The sequence below is a fragment of the Spermophilus citellus genome (assembly GCF_964194105.1).
Source record: "Spermophilus citellus genome assembly, chromosome: 1".
NCBI lineage: Eukaryota > Metazoa > Chordata > Mammalia > Rodentia > Sciuridae > Spermophilus > Spermophilus citellus.
In genome coordinates this window covers 225,519,913-225,536,256 of record NC_138182.1, presented here as the reverse complement: position 1 = coordinate 225,536,256, position 16,344 = coordinate 225,519,913, and the positions used below count along the sequence as shown (strand labels likewise).

The following is a 16,344-nucleotide window of genomic DNA, read 5'->3' as shown; positions in this document are numbered from 1 at the left end:
CCACTGAGCTACATCCCCAGTCTTCAATTTTTTGAGACAGCGTATCCTTAATTTGCCCAGTGTGTTCTTGAACTTGGGATCCTCCTACCTCAGCCTTCTGACTAGGTGGAATTATAGGCTTGTGCCACCGTTCCTGGCTATTTCTTTAGAACAGCTGACTTTTCAAATAGTAGCATAAAAATATTCTAGTAGCATAAAAATATTTCTTGTGTGTGTGTTTGGTTGGTTTCTTCTCTGTTCTTGCTTTTTTGGCAGTGCTATGCGTTTAACCTGGGGCCTGGTGCATGTTAGGCAAGCACTCAACCACTCAGCCACAAATGGTCCTATTGGTTAGAAATGAAGGATTCTGTTCATGAAGTCCCATTACTTAGTTTGGCCAGATTAAGTTGGGGGATAGTATTTCTATGTTTGGCAAGCAAATTTTTTTTTTATTTTTATTTTTTATTTTTTTGAGAGAGAGAGAGAATATCTTTTTTGTAGATGGACACAACACAATGCCTTTATTTTTATGTGGTCCTGAGAATTGAATCTGGGTCCTGCCCATGCTAGGTGAGCGTTCTACCGCTGAGCCACAATCCCAGCCCCACAAAAATTTTGTTTGTTTGTTTTTTGTACTGGGAATTGAACTCAGGGACACTCGTCCACTGAGCCACATCCCCAGCCCTATTTTGTATTTTATTTAGAGAGGGTCTCACTGAGTTACTTAGTGCCTCGCTTTTCCTGAGGCTGGTTTTGAACTCGCGATTCTCCTGCCTCAGCCTCCCAAGCTGCTGGGATTATAGGCATGTACCACTGCTCCCTGCTGTGCAAGCAAATTTAAGAATAAAAACATCCATGTGCCAAGTATGATATTGTGTGCTTATAGTGCCAGCACTTGGGAGGCTAAGGTAGGAGGATCATTTTAGCCTAGGAGTATCCAGGCCAGTCTAGTCAACATAGTGAGATCCCCATCTCAAAAGAAAAAAAAAATATGAAAATTAACTCTAAGAGTTATAAGTATTTTTAGTATTTCTGAAAAAGAAACAAACCCTCCTTTGGCTCTTCTTTAAAACTTTTGAACATAAAAGAGTAAGATTTATTCCAGAAAGAAAAAGAGAACTCTTGCAAGGTGAGAGGAGATGTGATAGGGGTTGCCACTTGTCTGAAACTTTTACCAAGAAAAATACTTTCTTGTTTTCATATGAAAAGAATGGTGTATGTAGTAGATTGCTTTATGATTTTTCCTAAAGCTTTTGTTTCCTTCCAGGTGGAAGAACTCAGTAAAATACTTCATTGTGGGAGAAATGAAGATAATAAAAAGTTTGATGTAGAAGTACAAACAGAGAACCATACTCCTTGGTCAATTTCAGGTATTCATCTAGTGAGGGTATCCTAATACTATAACATTCAGAACATGCTAACATACTGTTTCTGTTAAATTTAAAATAGATAAAGATCTACATAAATATGAGAACTGTCATAATATTGACTTCTTTCCACATAATTTGGTATTTGTAGATAATTAATTTGCTCTCTGGTACTGTCATTTCTTTAATTTCTATAATGTTGCTGATGTGTTTTCTGTGGACTGAAAACATTACTGAGTAATTTTTTTAATATATATATATATATTTTTTTTAAGATGTTGATGGACCTTTATTTAATTCATTTTATTTATATGTGGGGCTGAGAATTGAACCTGGTGCCTCACATATGCTAGGCAAGCGCTCTACAACTGAACCACAACCCTAGCTCCTCACTGAGTAATTTTTTTTGAGATTTTTTTTTTTTTTAGTTGTAGGTGGATGCAGTACCTTTATTTAATTTATTTTTATTATTTATATGTAGTGTTGAGAATCAAATCCAGTGCCTCACATGTGCTAGGCAAGTACTCTATCACTATAATCCCAGCCCCTCACTGAATCATTTTATTTTTTGTTTTTGACATGGGGGGTCTCACTGTGTTCTCCAGGCTGGTCTCAGACTTCTGGGTTCAAGTGATCCTGCCACTTCAGACTCTGGGACTGCAGAAACTCTTCACCATGCCTGGCTTACTGAGTAAATTGTGCCATGCAGATACTTTCATATCTGGCCTTTTTTTTGTGTCCAGGGGTTCAGGTTTTCTTGTTGATATGTTCCACTTAGCATTATATTTAGTACTAGTCTCTTAGGTACTTGGAGGAATGGTAAACCTACCATCATACCCTCATCAATTGTTATTATAACACAAAATAATTGAGCTACTGAGTTTTAATTACTGTGGATCATAAGAAGTAATCTTTCCCATTATGTTTTACATTGCTTCGTTCATGACATATAGGTAAATTTCTAAACATACCAATAGTAGTAGCCTTATATATAAATGATATTAAATTTTTCTCAGCATGAGAAAAATTGGACAGCAAAATCAAATCCAGTTACTAGGTTTTTTTGACAGAATACAAGCTATCTACATATTTCTATTTTACCCCCCCCCCTTTTTTTTAGAGAGAGAGAGAGAATTTTTTAATATTTATTTTTTTGTTTTCGGTGGACACAACATCTTTATTTTTATTTTTATGTGGTGCTGAGGATTGAACCCAGCACCCCACGCATGTCAGGCAAGTGCCCTACCGCTTGAGCCATATCCCCGCCCCCCCCTTTTTTTTTTCAGTACTGATGATTGAACCCAGTGTTGCCACTGAGCTATATCCCTAGCCTTATTTATTTATTTTTGGCACCAGGGATTGAATCCAGAGGCACTTAACCACTGAGCCACATCCCTACCTTTTTATATTTTTTAATTTTGATACAGGCTCTCCCTAAGTTGCTTAGGGCCTCATTAAAATTGCTGGGGCTGGCTTTAAACTTGCAATCCTTCTGCCTCAGCCTCCTGTCTTTTTTGGGAGGTGGGGCCCCACTGGGGATTGAGCCCAGGGGTGCTTAACCACTGAACCACATCCCTTGCCCTATTTTATATTTTATTTTGAGACAGGGTCTCACTAAGTTATTGAAGCTGGCTTTGAACTTTTAATCCTCCTGCCTCAGCCTCCTGAGTTGCTGGGATTATAGGTGAGTGCCACTGTGCTCAGCTCTTCTTTACCCTTGATGTGGAAATTCCAAATCTGTTCACCTGGCTTTTTTATAGCTTGATAACTGGGGTACTGATGGAGACAGTAGAATTAAAGGTACACAATTTGAAGATTCATATGCATCATCAGTTTTAATTTTTTAAAATATGTACAGTTGTAATGTGTGTTGTTTTGTACTTAGAGCCAATGTTTCAGAATTAAGCCTGTTTTATGTACACTATTCTAATATGTCACTTAATTTGCTTTTGCTACAGGTTATTATCAGGCATACTATAATGATGATAGTCTAACAAATAAGGTGACCGAACACTCAGTTCAGCATTGTCAGAATACTGAAGCTCCTACTTCTAGTTCTGAAGACCAATCACAAATAGAAAGTGATATTTTCACTGGTACTGTTGCAACAGAAAATGTTAAATGTGAACCTGAAGATCATTTCACCTCAAATTCACAGGTAATAAAATGCTAATTGAAGTTTTTTTTCCCATGTTGCTGGGGATTGAACCCAGGGGTGGTTTATCACTGAGCTAAATCCCTATCCCTTTTTCTTTTATTTTGGACAGGGTCCTACTGTATTGCTGAGATGGGTCTTGAGCTTCATTCATTCCTCAGTCTTCTAAGTTGCTAGGATTACAGGCATATGCCATCACACCTGGCAACATGAAATTCTTGATGCTAAAGAACTTGTCCTTATTTGTTATTATTATGTGGAAAGATAGACTCCTTTGGCGCATTATAACATTCTAGGGTTATAAACATTCAATTGTCCAAAGAATAGTACACTTTATTTTATGTTTTGAGATGAGGTTGTGCTATGCTGTGCTATGTTGCCCAGGTGTCTCAAATCTCTGGGCTCATATGATTCTCATGTTTCAGCCTTCAAGTAGCTGGGACTACAGGCACATGCCACTGTGTCTTGCAAGTTTTTTTTCCTTGTTGTTGTTTCTGAAATTGAACCCCTGGGCACTATACTACTGAACTACATCCCTAGTCCTTTTTATTTTGAGACAGGGTTTTGGCAGGTGTCGGAGGCTGGCCTCAAAACTGGAATCATCCTGCCTCAGTCTCCTGAGTGGGAATACATCAGGCTCCACCTGGCAAAATTTCTGTTTATTTATTTACTTATTTATTTATACCAGAGATTGAACCCAGGAATACTTAACCACTGAACCACACCCCCAGCCAACTTTTTATTTTTTGTTTTGAGACAGGGTCTCACTAAATTGCTTAGGGCCTCTCTAAGTTGCTGAGGTTGACTTTTGAACTTGCAATCCTTGGCCTCCCAAGTTGCTGGGATTACCAGCATTCCTACCAACAGTTTTTAAAAGCCAAAATTAGGCTGGCTGTGGTGGCTCATATCTGTAATCCCAGTGACTCAGGAGGCTGAGGCAGCTGGATTGCAAGTTCAAGGCCAGCCACAGCAACTTTGCAAGACTGTCTCAAAATAAAAAAAAAAAAATACAAAGGTCTGGATATGTAGCTCAGTGATAGAGCACAACTGGGTTCAATCCCCAGTAACTCCCCCCATCAGAATTTATTTATATGTATAATTGTTTTCCTGCTACATTGTGCTCTAAAATTTTGTGACGTGTACAAATTAAACAAAGAAAATTTGTCAGGGGCTGGGGATGTGGCTCAAGTGGTAGCGCGTTTGCCTGGCATGTGTGCGGCCCGGGTTCGATCCTCAGCACCACATACAAACAAAGATGTTGTGTCAGCCGAAAACTAGAAAATAAATATTAAAAAATTCTCTCTCTCTCTAAAAAAAAAGAAAACTTGTCAGTATATTTTGGCTCAGCTAAAGAGCTTTGAACAGCACATACAATATCATGTTTACATGTAAAAACATATTTTGGGGGAATATAGGGTCTTGGTATGTCTTTTGGGCCGACCTTAAACTCCAGGGCTTAAGTGATCCTCCTACCTCAGCCTGTGCACTTAAGTTATATTTAAAAATAATTTTTTCCCCTAGTGCCAGATATTGAACCCAGGGCCTTGTGCATGCATGCTAGGCAAGTGCTCTGCCATTGAAGAGCTATATCCATAGCTGTAAAAAAAAAAATTCTTTTATGTTAAATAGCCTCTCCCTGTTCAAATTTCCTTAATTGTTTTGTACATTTGAGTTTTATAATTTGTTTGAATCAGAATTATTATGCCTCATTTAATCTGTAACTTTCTTCTCCATCTCTCTTTTTAAAGTGTTTTTCTCATTGAACATATAATTATTTTTTATTTTTTTAAAGAAAGAGTGAGTGAGAGAGAGAGAGAGAGAGAGAGAGAGAATTTTTTTAATATTTATTTTTTAGTTATCGGCGGACACAACATCTTTGTATGTGGTGCTGAGGATCGAACCCGGGCCGCACGCATGCCAGGCGAGCGCGCTACCGCTTGAGCCACATCCCCAGCCCCCTGAACATATAATTATTGAAAAATATAGATCTTTTGTCTTAATATTTCATGGTCTGTTTTTTTATAGATTGTTTCCCTATAGTATCATATTTTTTTTTATTTTAAAAATATTTTATTAGTTATAGATGGACACAAATACCTTTATTTTATTTCATGTGGTGCTGAGAATTGGATCAGTGCCTCACATGTGCTAGGCAAGTGCTCTGCCACTGAGCTACAACCCCAGCCCCCAGACATTTTTTTTAATTAATTATTATTTTTTTAGGTACTGGGGATTGAACTCAGGGGCACTCAACCATGGAACTCACATCCCCAGCGCTATTTTTGTATTATATTTAGAGACAGGGTCTCTCTGAGTTGCTTAGCCCCTTGCCATTGCTGAGGCTGGCTTTGAACTCGGGATTCTCCTGTCTCAGCCTCCTGAGCCTACTGCGCCCGGCTTATACATTTATTTTTGAATAATTGTTATTCTCTTAGTTTTAGTGTCTTTAAAACTGGATCAAGGGGCCGGAGGTGTAGTTACTGGTAGAGTATTCACCTAGTATGCACAGATTCCTTTATTCCATCTCCACCATTATAACTAAAAATTGAGTCAAAATTGAATTAAATTTGTTAAAACAGTTCCAATTGTAATTGGTAGCCATATCTTTCCATTGTAGAAATGGAAGTCATTGTTTTTAAACATAGTTTTCTTTCTACTTATTTTAAATTCTGATAACTTTTGGATTGATATACAGAAGTTTGTCTTATTTTATGTGACTGTCTTCTGTAGGAGTTAACGTCTGCATTAGCAACAGAAGATACATCCTTAGAAGGTTCATCATTAGCTGAGAGTTTGAGAGCTGCTGCAGAAGCTGCTGTATCACAGACTGGATTTAGTTATGATGAAAGTACGGGACTATATTTTGATCACAGCACTGGTTTCTATTACGATTCTGTAAGTGTCTTGGATTTTTTTTTTTTTTTAAATACCAAATCGTATTCAGCTAAGCTGAAGTAAAAGCAAGATATGGCATTTAAAAATTATGTTTTATTCAAAGCTCTTTGACAAAAGGATTATAAAATAGCTTGTGATGCTACCCTTTTAGATTTTTGAGTAAGATAAGTTGCTAATTGTGATTATTACAGATCAATATTTTAGAGCAATCTAAATTTTTTTTTGTGTGTGTGTGATTTTGGTGATTAAAATCCATGGCCTTATGCATGCTCAGCAAGTATTCTACCACTGAGCTACCTCCTGAGCTCTTTTTTATTTTATTTTGAGACAGGGTCTCAATAAGTTGCTTAAGCTGACCTTGAACTTGTAATCATCCTTCTCAGCCTCCTATCTACGATTACAGGCATGCACTGTTGTACCTGGTTCCTAATAACCTTTTATATGTAAAGTAACATATTACAATGAATTTTTATTAGTCAAATTAGATCATTGTTTTAAAATGTTTAAGAACCTAAGTGTATATATTTTTATTTAAGGAAGTGAAATTGTTTATTATAGGTTAGGGGTGAGATTTAAATTTTCAAATTATTTATTTATTTATTTTTAGTACTGGGGATTGAACCTAGGGGTGCTTTTAACATTGAGCTACATCCCTAGTTGAGATTAGAGATTCCATTAGTTTATCTGCACATGGTAGACTGTTTAAAAGTCTTTCATGAAGAGTTTTTTTTTCCCATGGGAGTATGCTAATTGACATTACTATTTAATGTCCAGAAAGTTAAACTCTTATCCAAAGCTATTACTTATTTGGTTTTAAGGAAAATACTGTTTCCAAGTAGAAATTAGGCTTTGTCATTTTTCTACCTTCCTGCCTGTATCTTTCCTCTTGACATCTGTTCTGTAAGTAGTTACATTCTGTATGTTATATTTCTAAGTAGACTAGGAACATTTTTATTTTGCCACTGTGGTGCTAGTTTTCATTTTATTTTAATTAAATAACTTTTTTTTCTTGTATTTTGCAAATGCCTATGTATTGGATTGACATATTTATCAAACTTTAAAGGTCTAAGTTATAAAAGTTCCTTTATACCTAGAAATAAAATGAGAAAGTGTCATTAAATTTCTTAAAGGAAAGATGGTGAAAATTCTAAATATTTTTAAAAGAAATCTGCAAAATTTATGGATTAAAGATGATATATTGCTGGGCATTGTGGCTCATGCCTATAATCCCAGCAGTTGGGGAGGCTGAGACAGGTGGATCATGAGTTCAAAGCCAGACTCAGCAAATCAGAGACCCTGACTCTAAATAAAATATAAAAAAGGGCTGGGGATGTGGCTCAGTGGTTAAGTGCCTCAGGATTGAATCCCTGATACCGAAAAATAAAATAAGTAAATTGTAATAGTTAGAAAAATAAATTAATAAATAAGTAAATAAAATAAAACTATCCTTTTCAGAAAGTTTTGCTCCATCTCAGTACATCATATTTTCAGGTGTGTTCTGTATGGATTTATGATATAAATAAAATATAGCTGACTCAGTTAAATTTTGGTTTTGGAGTCTTAACCAGTGTCTCATAAATGTAGGTGATTACATAATTTTATCTTTATGGTTTTTAATTCATAATTTGCTAAAATTCATTTGCACATGATTGTCCTACTCAAGTCTTCCTTACTTTAATATAGAATTAATTAGTGAAGGCAATTGTTTACCAGGTTCTTTCTATAGACAGTTATGTTGTGGTTTTCTATAAGTTTTTTTCCTCCCCCTTAAAATTTTCTTACTTTTTGTAATAAACATTAAAGGTAAATCTTTGTGTTATTAATACTGAGGGGAGGGGTTGGGGGTTGATGTTTTCAGACCATTATTGTGTGGTCATTAAGAACGACAAGTCTGAAATTGCTTTCATATGTAGGTTTCCTAATACGTGCCTCAGTTTTCATATTTTCAAAAAAGTTTCTTATTATCATTTTTTTGTTAATGTATTAAGTTGAGCCATAAGAAAGTTCAATTTCTTTTAAAGTGAAAAATCATCAAATCGTGGCCATTTCATGTGATTTCATTTAATGTTTAGATTTGCTTTCATACTAGGAAAATTAAAGCAGATATTGGTAAAGTATTTTGGAAAATTTTTCATATTCTTTTAACTCAGTATCTTCTGAAAATACTACAGTAGTTAAAAGACACACATTTACTGTATTTGAATGGATTTGACATTTCTGTTAGGTTTTTCTACTGTATTTCATCATAGATAAATAGAATTTATTGTTTTCTTGACTTTGAAAGGAAAATCAACTATATTATGATCCTTCCACTGGGATTTATTACTACTGTGATGTGGAAAGTGGTCGATATCAATTTCATTCTCGAGTAGACTTGCAACCTTATCAGACTTCTAGTACAAAACAAAGTAAAGATAAAAAATTGAAGAAGAAAAGAAGGGATCCAGATTATTCTATAACAAATGAGGAAAAGGTAATGTCTTTTTAATTTTAAAATGTTACGTAATTTCGATAATGTAAGTAAGGCAGCATTTTCTTATGAAACTGAAAATTGTTCTATAACTGATTTTTAATAACATTTATTAAAATATCAGAATGCAACAACCAAAAAAAGTTAACATGGAGTGATCATGGCCTTTTCACAAATTCTCAATCACTAGATAAAGAAGATATATCTCAAAATTTGGAGGAGGTAAATTTAGGGCGGTATTTGCTTTATTTTTAAAGATACTTTTAAACCTCACTTTTTGTAGGTGAGAATATATGGATGTGAGCAGTGGTGTAAAGAGACTAGACTAAATAACTTGAAATATACATTGTTCCTGAATGCCTACCTGCAAGCCCTTTCTCATCTCTTAGTGGGTATCTAACATTCTATACTGGCAAATAGCTTATTGAAAATAGCACTTTGGACAGTTTCATTCATTTTCCCCCTATACGGTTGTTTAATAAACAATAGTAACAAAATACACAGATTTTATATATATACATATATATATATTTTTTTTTCTCATATATACATATATATGGGTGTGTATATGTATATCTATATATGTATATGTATTTATTTGGGCGGGGGGGGCTGTAATTTACATGGCCTTCAAAGCTCCTAATAGTTTTTCAGCTTCTTGTCCTTGATGAATTTGTATTACTGGAAGTGTATATACTTTATCACACTGCAAAAGCTTAGCTAGTCTCCAAACTGAATTTATGCTGCTATTAAAAATATGTGTATAAGATGCTGTCATATTTTTATAAAATAATGGAAGAATATATGGATTTACTTCATCATATTGTTCTAAGATAGAAAATTCAGAGTGTATTACAAACTTAAGGGAAAAGAAGAATATAATTGCTTCTCCAAGACTAAAATAACAGAGTTGTCTGTTGTATAAAATGGGGACTATAATTATTTATTTTATTTTTATTTTTAGTGGAGCTGGGGATTGAACTCGGGGCCTTACACATGGTAGGCTGAGCTTATACCCCATGTGTTGTATTTTTGAAAGTCAGTACAAGAGTTAATTTTAAGTTTTCTTACCACAAAAATATGTAATGCATATGTTAAATAGCTTGATTTAGTCATTTGATGTCTATATAATTCATTTATATATATCATGTTGTCTATGATAAAAATTTATTTGTGTATTAAAAATAATAGGTATGGGGCTGGGGTTGTGGCGCAGTGGTTGAGCACTTGCCTAGCATGTGTGAGGCACTAGGTTTGACTCTCATGCACAACCTATAAAAATAAATTAAAAAATAAAGGTCTGTAGGCTTCTTGATGAACAAGAGTAATAAAGTACTTAATAGCAACAGAATAAGAACAGAATGTGTTGTGATGCCAGGGGTACATCTACATAAAATTAATGAAAAAAAATCTCAAAGAGTTTGCATAGAATAACAAGAGTTGTCTAACTGTGTGATTGAATTTAGGGTGATTTTTTTTCCTTTTTCCTTCCCTTTAAATATTTAGTTTCAGTAAATTAAATTTAAATATGTAGTTTCTAATTTATTTTTTAATATAATTCACAAAGTATGTATGTATGTAGGGTGAAGAGAAAAGAGTAAAGAGTAAAAATCTCAAAAAAATGGTTCATTGACAACTAAAAGAAAAAGTTAAAAAAAAAGTAATAGATTTGTTTTTTTCCATAAAGCATGCTGACTATACCTGTACAAGTTAATAATAATACAATGCTTATGCCATATAAGTTAAAATTTTGGAATAAGGGAGATATATTTTAGAATAAAAGATAATATAATTTGTCTATATTTTAAAACTTGGGGCACTGTGAAGCCTACTTTAAAAATAATCAGGTACATTTGGATTTTTAAATTCATGTTATATGTAAAATCAGTTCTATATTTTATTTGCATATTGACTTGCTATTTGGTAAGAGATTGAAAGGAAAATTTAAAGTAGGTAGGTGCTTTCTCTAGCCCTACACTGTCCAATGAGGTAGCTCTCTTAGCTCCATGTGGCTCTTTACCTTTTGAAATGAAACTAGATCAAATTTGGTATGTTGTATGTATAAAATATGTCTGGATTTTGAAGTCATCTTAGAAAAAACGTTCTCATTAATAATTTTTCTTTTTAAAGTACGGCCTCTAGGAAATTTAAAACTATAAATGTGGCTTATGTTATATTTTTATTGGATAGTATATTTTTATAGTATAGGTTATAACATGGTCCAAGCAATACATATTGAGCGCCTGGTCGGAGTAATATTAGGACATTGAGAATAAATAGGGGAGACAGATTTGGAATCAGTTGTAGATGGAGCCTGTAGCACTTGGTAATTGACTCCATGTAGTGGTTAAGGGGTGTCAATGATAGGTATAAGATTCTTAATTTGGATGATAAGAGGATGATAATGTCATTCATTAACTGAGAAGAGGAATATGAGAGAAAGAGTAGGCACAGTTTATAACTCTTGTTTTTTCACTATACATTATATCTTTACATTCATTGAAACTTCATATAATAATATAGGAGAGTGATGTTTAAAGTTATTCTCCCCTGCTTCCACATATCTATTCCTTTCCAGGATTTGAATTCAGAAGATCAGAAAGCCTCCAGTGTTGAATATGTAAACTGCAGTGAAGGAGAAATTTTTACAAATGTGAAAAAGAAGGCCAAAATAGATATTCATCACAAAAATAGTTCCCCTAAACTCACTGTTACAGTTAGTGGAAATGCTATAGCATCTCCTCTTAATGAGAACATCTGTAATTCAGCTTCACTTAAAGATGAGAAAATCATAGAGAGTGATAGTGAGCCAGAAGAAGGTGAAATTACAGACTCTCAAACGGAGGACAGTTATGATGAGGGTAATACCAGTGAAGACAGTGTAACTGCAGAAGAAACAGAGGAGGAAGGTAAGTAAGTAACCATCGAGTTTTAATTAAATACAACTCAGTCTGGTAATTGTAAAAGAGCAAAACAGTTAAAAATGTTAGTAACTCATAGAATATCTGCCCAAAATAAAGTGAGGGTTTTGTTGATATTATTGAAAATTATGTGAACTTACTTGGTAAATTTTAAAAAGAAGAATGTGAATAAATGAATAATACTTTGGACCTTAAGAAAGTTTCATTGTATCAAATAGCCTAATCAATAGAATAGAAAACCAAACTTTCTACACTCTAACCTGAAAGTATATATTAAAGCTATTTATGGATTAGATACGTTTTACAATATATGAAGAAAAAGTAAGTTTTGTTTAAAAAGTGTAGCTCATGAATTCAGTTACATATGTATTATGGCAAATCTAGTATTTTTTACACACAGTTATAAAGGCATACTTTTAAAACACAGGATTTCATATTATAGTATATGAATTAATTTTGTTCTTTTGTTCTTAGTGGGATTTCTCTTATTTTTAATAAGTGGACTAAAATTTTCTAGATTAAAATAAAAAAAATATTTGTTTGAGATATTTTCAAATTTCAAGACCTTAAGAAAGTTTATTTATTTATTTTTTGATAGATGCTTAATGTACTGCACACCTTATGCTATTCACTGTAATAATAGCATTAGGCTTATTCATTCTTATATAAATATCACAGAATTAAAGACGTTTGTTTTAGTTGGATTGAAAGTTTTTTGTTTGTTTTTTGCCCTGGTGGGGATTGAATCCAGGCACTTTTGTATGGTAGGCAAGCACTCTACCACTGAAGTCCACCTCCAACTCCAGAATTAAGATTTTTGTCCAGTACTTTTTTTTTTTTTTTTTGTACTTGGTATTGAACCCAGGGGCACTTAACCACTGAGCCACATCCCCAGCCCTTTTTATTTTTTTATTTTTATTTATTTTTTCCTGAGATAGCATCTTGCTAAGTTGCTGAGGCTGGCTTTGAACTTTTGATCCTCCTACTTCAGCCTCCTGAGCTGCTGAGATTATAGGTGTGCACCACTGTGCCCAGCAATCAGTACATTTTTTATTTGTGTATGTGTGGTACTAGGGATTGGGTTCAGGCCTCGTGCTTACTAAGACCATGTTCTACCATTGAGCAACACCCCTGGTCTTGATGAAAAACATTTTTTGTTCTGTTTTGTTTTTAAGGATGCCTCCTTTATATCCAGGTAAATTTTATTTTATTTGCATAGCATTTGAATTAATGTTTGCCTATTTCTTTCCTTGGCAGATGAAGAAAAAATTTGGCCCCCGTGTATTAGAGTAATTGTTATTAGATCACCAGTGCTGCAGACAGGATCTCTTTTTATTATTACAGCTGTAAACCCTGCTACGATTGGAAGGTAAAAATGGTTAATATTATTATAGCATTCTTTCATTTATTTCAAAGAAGCTTTATCATGCTAGTATTATGTATCAAACATTGTTTTATGTGCTGTGGATACAAGGAGGACTAAGGTAAAGTTTCTACCCAGAGAAAGCACATTTAAAGAAAAAAGGACATGTAAACAAAGAATTACTATGTGAAAGCATAGCAAATCTAAAATAGCAGTAAGGATAACCTATAATCAAGAGATCTAATGTGAGGCCTTGCCTTTCAATATCCACTTAAAATTTTTTTACCATATCAGTCTTTAAGTATTTTATTTATATGTGCTTCGAAAATTGTTAATGACACTCTACTCAATTCTGCAGAGAAAAAGATATGGAGCATACTCTCCGAATCCCTGAGGTTGGTGTCAGTAAGGTAAGATCTTTGATTTCTCAAGTATAGCCTCCTAGATATAATTTTAAAAATCATCATTTCATAAAAATTTAAAAGAGTCATTATAGTAGAAAGATTAAAGTTTTTCTCATTAAATAAAAAGATTAATGTTTAGTATAGTAATGGTAATAAAGGCAGTGCAAATTTATTTGTTGCAGTGTTGAGGAAATAAAAATTCTTTATCACAGTTTCAGTAAACTAAATTTGTGTGTGTGTGCACGAGAGAGAGAGAGAGAGAGAGAGAGAGAGAGAGAGAGAGAGAGAAACAGAGAGAGAGAGAGTGTGTGTGGGGGGGAGTTGCGGTGGAGACAAACAGGCTGATCTTGAACTTGTGATTTCAAATGATCTTCCTGCCTCAGCCTCACAAGAAGCTGGGACTAGGGGCTGGGGTTGTGGCTTAGCAGTACAGCTCTCATGTAGCACGTTCGAGGTGCTGGGTTTGATCCTCAGCACCACATAAAAAAATGAATAAATAAAATAAAGGCATTGTGTCCATCTACAACTAAAAAAATAATTTAAAAAAAGGAACTGGGACTATAGGCATGCTACTGCATCTTGCTAATCTGAATCAGGAGTAGAAAATGTGGATTTATTTAATCTAAGTGTTAAAATGGTAGCCATTTGACACATGTTTTTTGAGCAAATATGATACATTAGACCTAGATTCAGGCTACTCTAGTAGGTATAACTTTGGGCTCAAAGTATGCTGCCCAATCTGCCTCCTGTCCCCCTCTCCTAAGCTCTTGGTCTTGGAGTTGAACTCGGGGCTTCTAGCATGTTCAGCAAGCACACTACCCTTGAGCTACATCTCCAGCCCAGAGTCCAAAATATTTTATAATTTATGAATAATTTTATCGTCTACCACCTGTGGCTCTTATTTTCCAATTGAGCCTCCAGTGGCTTCAGGGAAACAAACAGTTGTTTTTTAAAAACAAACAATAAAAATAGAATTATGATTTAAGATAAAAATAGAAAAACACAAGCCAGGCTCAGTGTCCTGGACTTGTAGTCCCACCACTTGAGAGGCTGAAGCCAGAGGATCATTTGAACACAGACATTCAGAACCAGATTGAGCAAGACAGCAAAACCCTCTCTCAAACAAAACAGAACAAAACAAACCCCAAAAGATTTAGCTATTGAGGCTTTGTATAAAGTTCATATTTCTCTTTCTTTTTTTTCCTTCTTTTTGAATTTTTTCCTGTTGTTTTTCCTTCTCCCTTCTTATGGTTGCTAACTCTTTTTTTTCCTTTGCTAAATTTGTTTTATTTATTTATTTGTTTATTTACTTATTTATACATTGCCAGGGCCTTGCACATGGTAGGCAAACATGCTATTACTGACTATACCTCTAGTTCCCATTTTGTTTTTATTTAATGGAGTAGAATATCAATCTAAAATAGATTGATGTGATTTTTGCTTTTAGAGAATGAAATTTGATTTCACTTATTAGTTTGAAAGCCTAATTACTTTTACATTTTTGGTATTTGTTTAGATGAAGGAAAATTCTGATAATATTAACTCTAATCAAATTATCTTACATTTAAAAATTTTTCAATGACCCATGTTTCCTGTTCTGCAAAGAAAACAATCTGTAATTTAAGTAGTAAAGAACATCTTCTCCACCGCCAATCTAAAATATAGGTAGTTCCTTAGTGACATCTGTTTTTTCTTTCTTTTAAATTAATATCCATTGTTGGAATAGCTAGTTTGTTGGCAAAATTGGTACTACATATCTATGTGGATGAAAAATACTTATTGAGAAAACCCCTCATATTAATGTTATGGGAACAAACAAATATTCAGATATTTAACCCCAGGACAGATTTCCTGAGTTAAAAATATGGCTAAAGCCACACAATAGTTATGACTAAGTATGAAGTACTTCATACTAAGTATAAAGTAGGATAAATAGTTTTTTTTAATATTGTTTTTAGTTGTTGATGGACCTTTATTTTATTTATTTATATATGGTGCTGAGAATTAAACCCAGTGCCTCACACATGCCAGGCTAGTGCGCTACCGCTGAGACCCAGCCCCAGCTCGTGGATGAATAGTTTTGACTAAATATGAAGCTATTTGTATGTTAAGAAAAAAGTTTAAGAGCCTGACTGGGACAGCCACAACAAATGTGACAAAATATATTTCCTTTGTACTTTAAAAATTGCACAAAAGTTTATGTTCTCAAACCCCATTGTGACACTGATAGGTAAGTGAGCAAAGGATTTTCACAGTAGGCAATTCACAGTAGAGGAAATATCATGATTAATAAATGAAAAACATTCAATCTTTCTAGTAATCTAAACAATAGAGAAGAAACCAATTTGTAATTTTTATTCATCATATTCATTAAAAATATTTACTACTATTGGGAGATAATTCTAAGAGTTATTTGGAATAGGATTTAGCAGTGTCAAAAGACTTGAAACTCTTTAAACCCTTAGATATTGTTATTATTTTGAACAGCCTAATTTTAAAAAAATACACAAAGGACATAAAAAAAGTTATAGATAAATCCAAATGGTTAATACAAGGTTTTTAGTAGTAATCAGAGAAATGAAAATTAAAGTCACAATGATAAGATTTCATTTCATACCTGCAAGGTTAACAAAAATTTAAATTCTGACAATACCAAGTTTTGGTTAAGGATGATTAGAGTGACAAGAATTCTCAGAGTCCTTGTGGGAATATAATCAGCACTTTGGAAAGCAGTATGGCTTGCCTATCCTGTATGAAGTCCTGAGTTCAATCCTCGGCACCACATAAAAA

The 16,344-nt window shown here is 33.9% G+C and overlaps 1 protein-coding gene across 1 annotated transcript in view; it reads left to right on the top strand.

The window, feature by feature from the left end:
* Window positions 1-16,344, top strand: part of AGGF1 (angiogenic factor with G-patch and FHA domains 1) — a 48,508-nt gene that overhangs the window by 3,657 nt on the left and 28,507 nt on the right. The window contains exons 2-8 of the mRNA XM_081268214.1: window positions 1,247-1,349; window positions 3,305-3,504; window positions 6,232-6,396; window positions 8,681-8,869; window positions 11,445-11,775; window positions 13,045-13,156; window positions 13,509-13,560. Of these exons, the coding sequence (XP_081124340.1) occupies window positions 1,247-1,349; window positions 3,305-3,504; window positions 6,232-6,396; window positions 8,681-8,869; window positions 11,445-11,775; window positions 13,045-13,156; window positions 13,509-13,560 (1,152 nt within the window). The remainder of the gene's footprint in view (window positions 1-1,246; window positions 1,350-3,304; window positions 3,505-6,231; window positions 6,397-8,680; window positions 8,870-11,444; window positions 11,776-13,044; window positions 13,157-13,508; window positions 13,561-16,344) is intronic.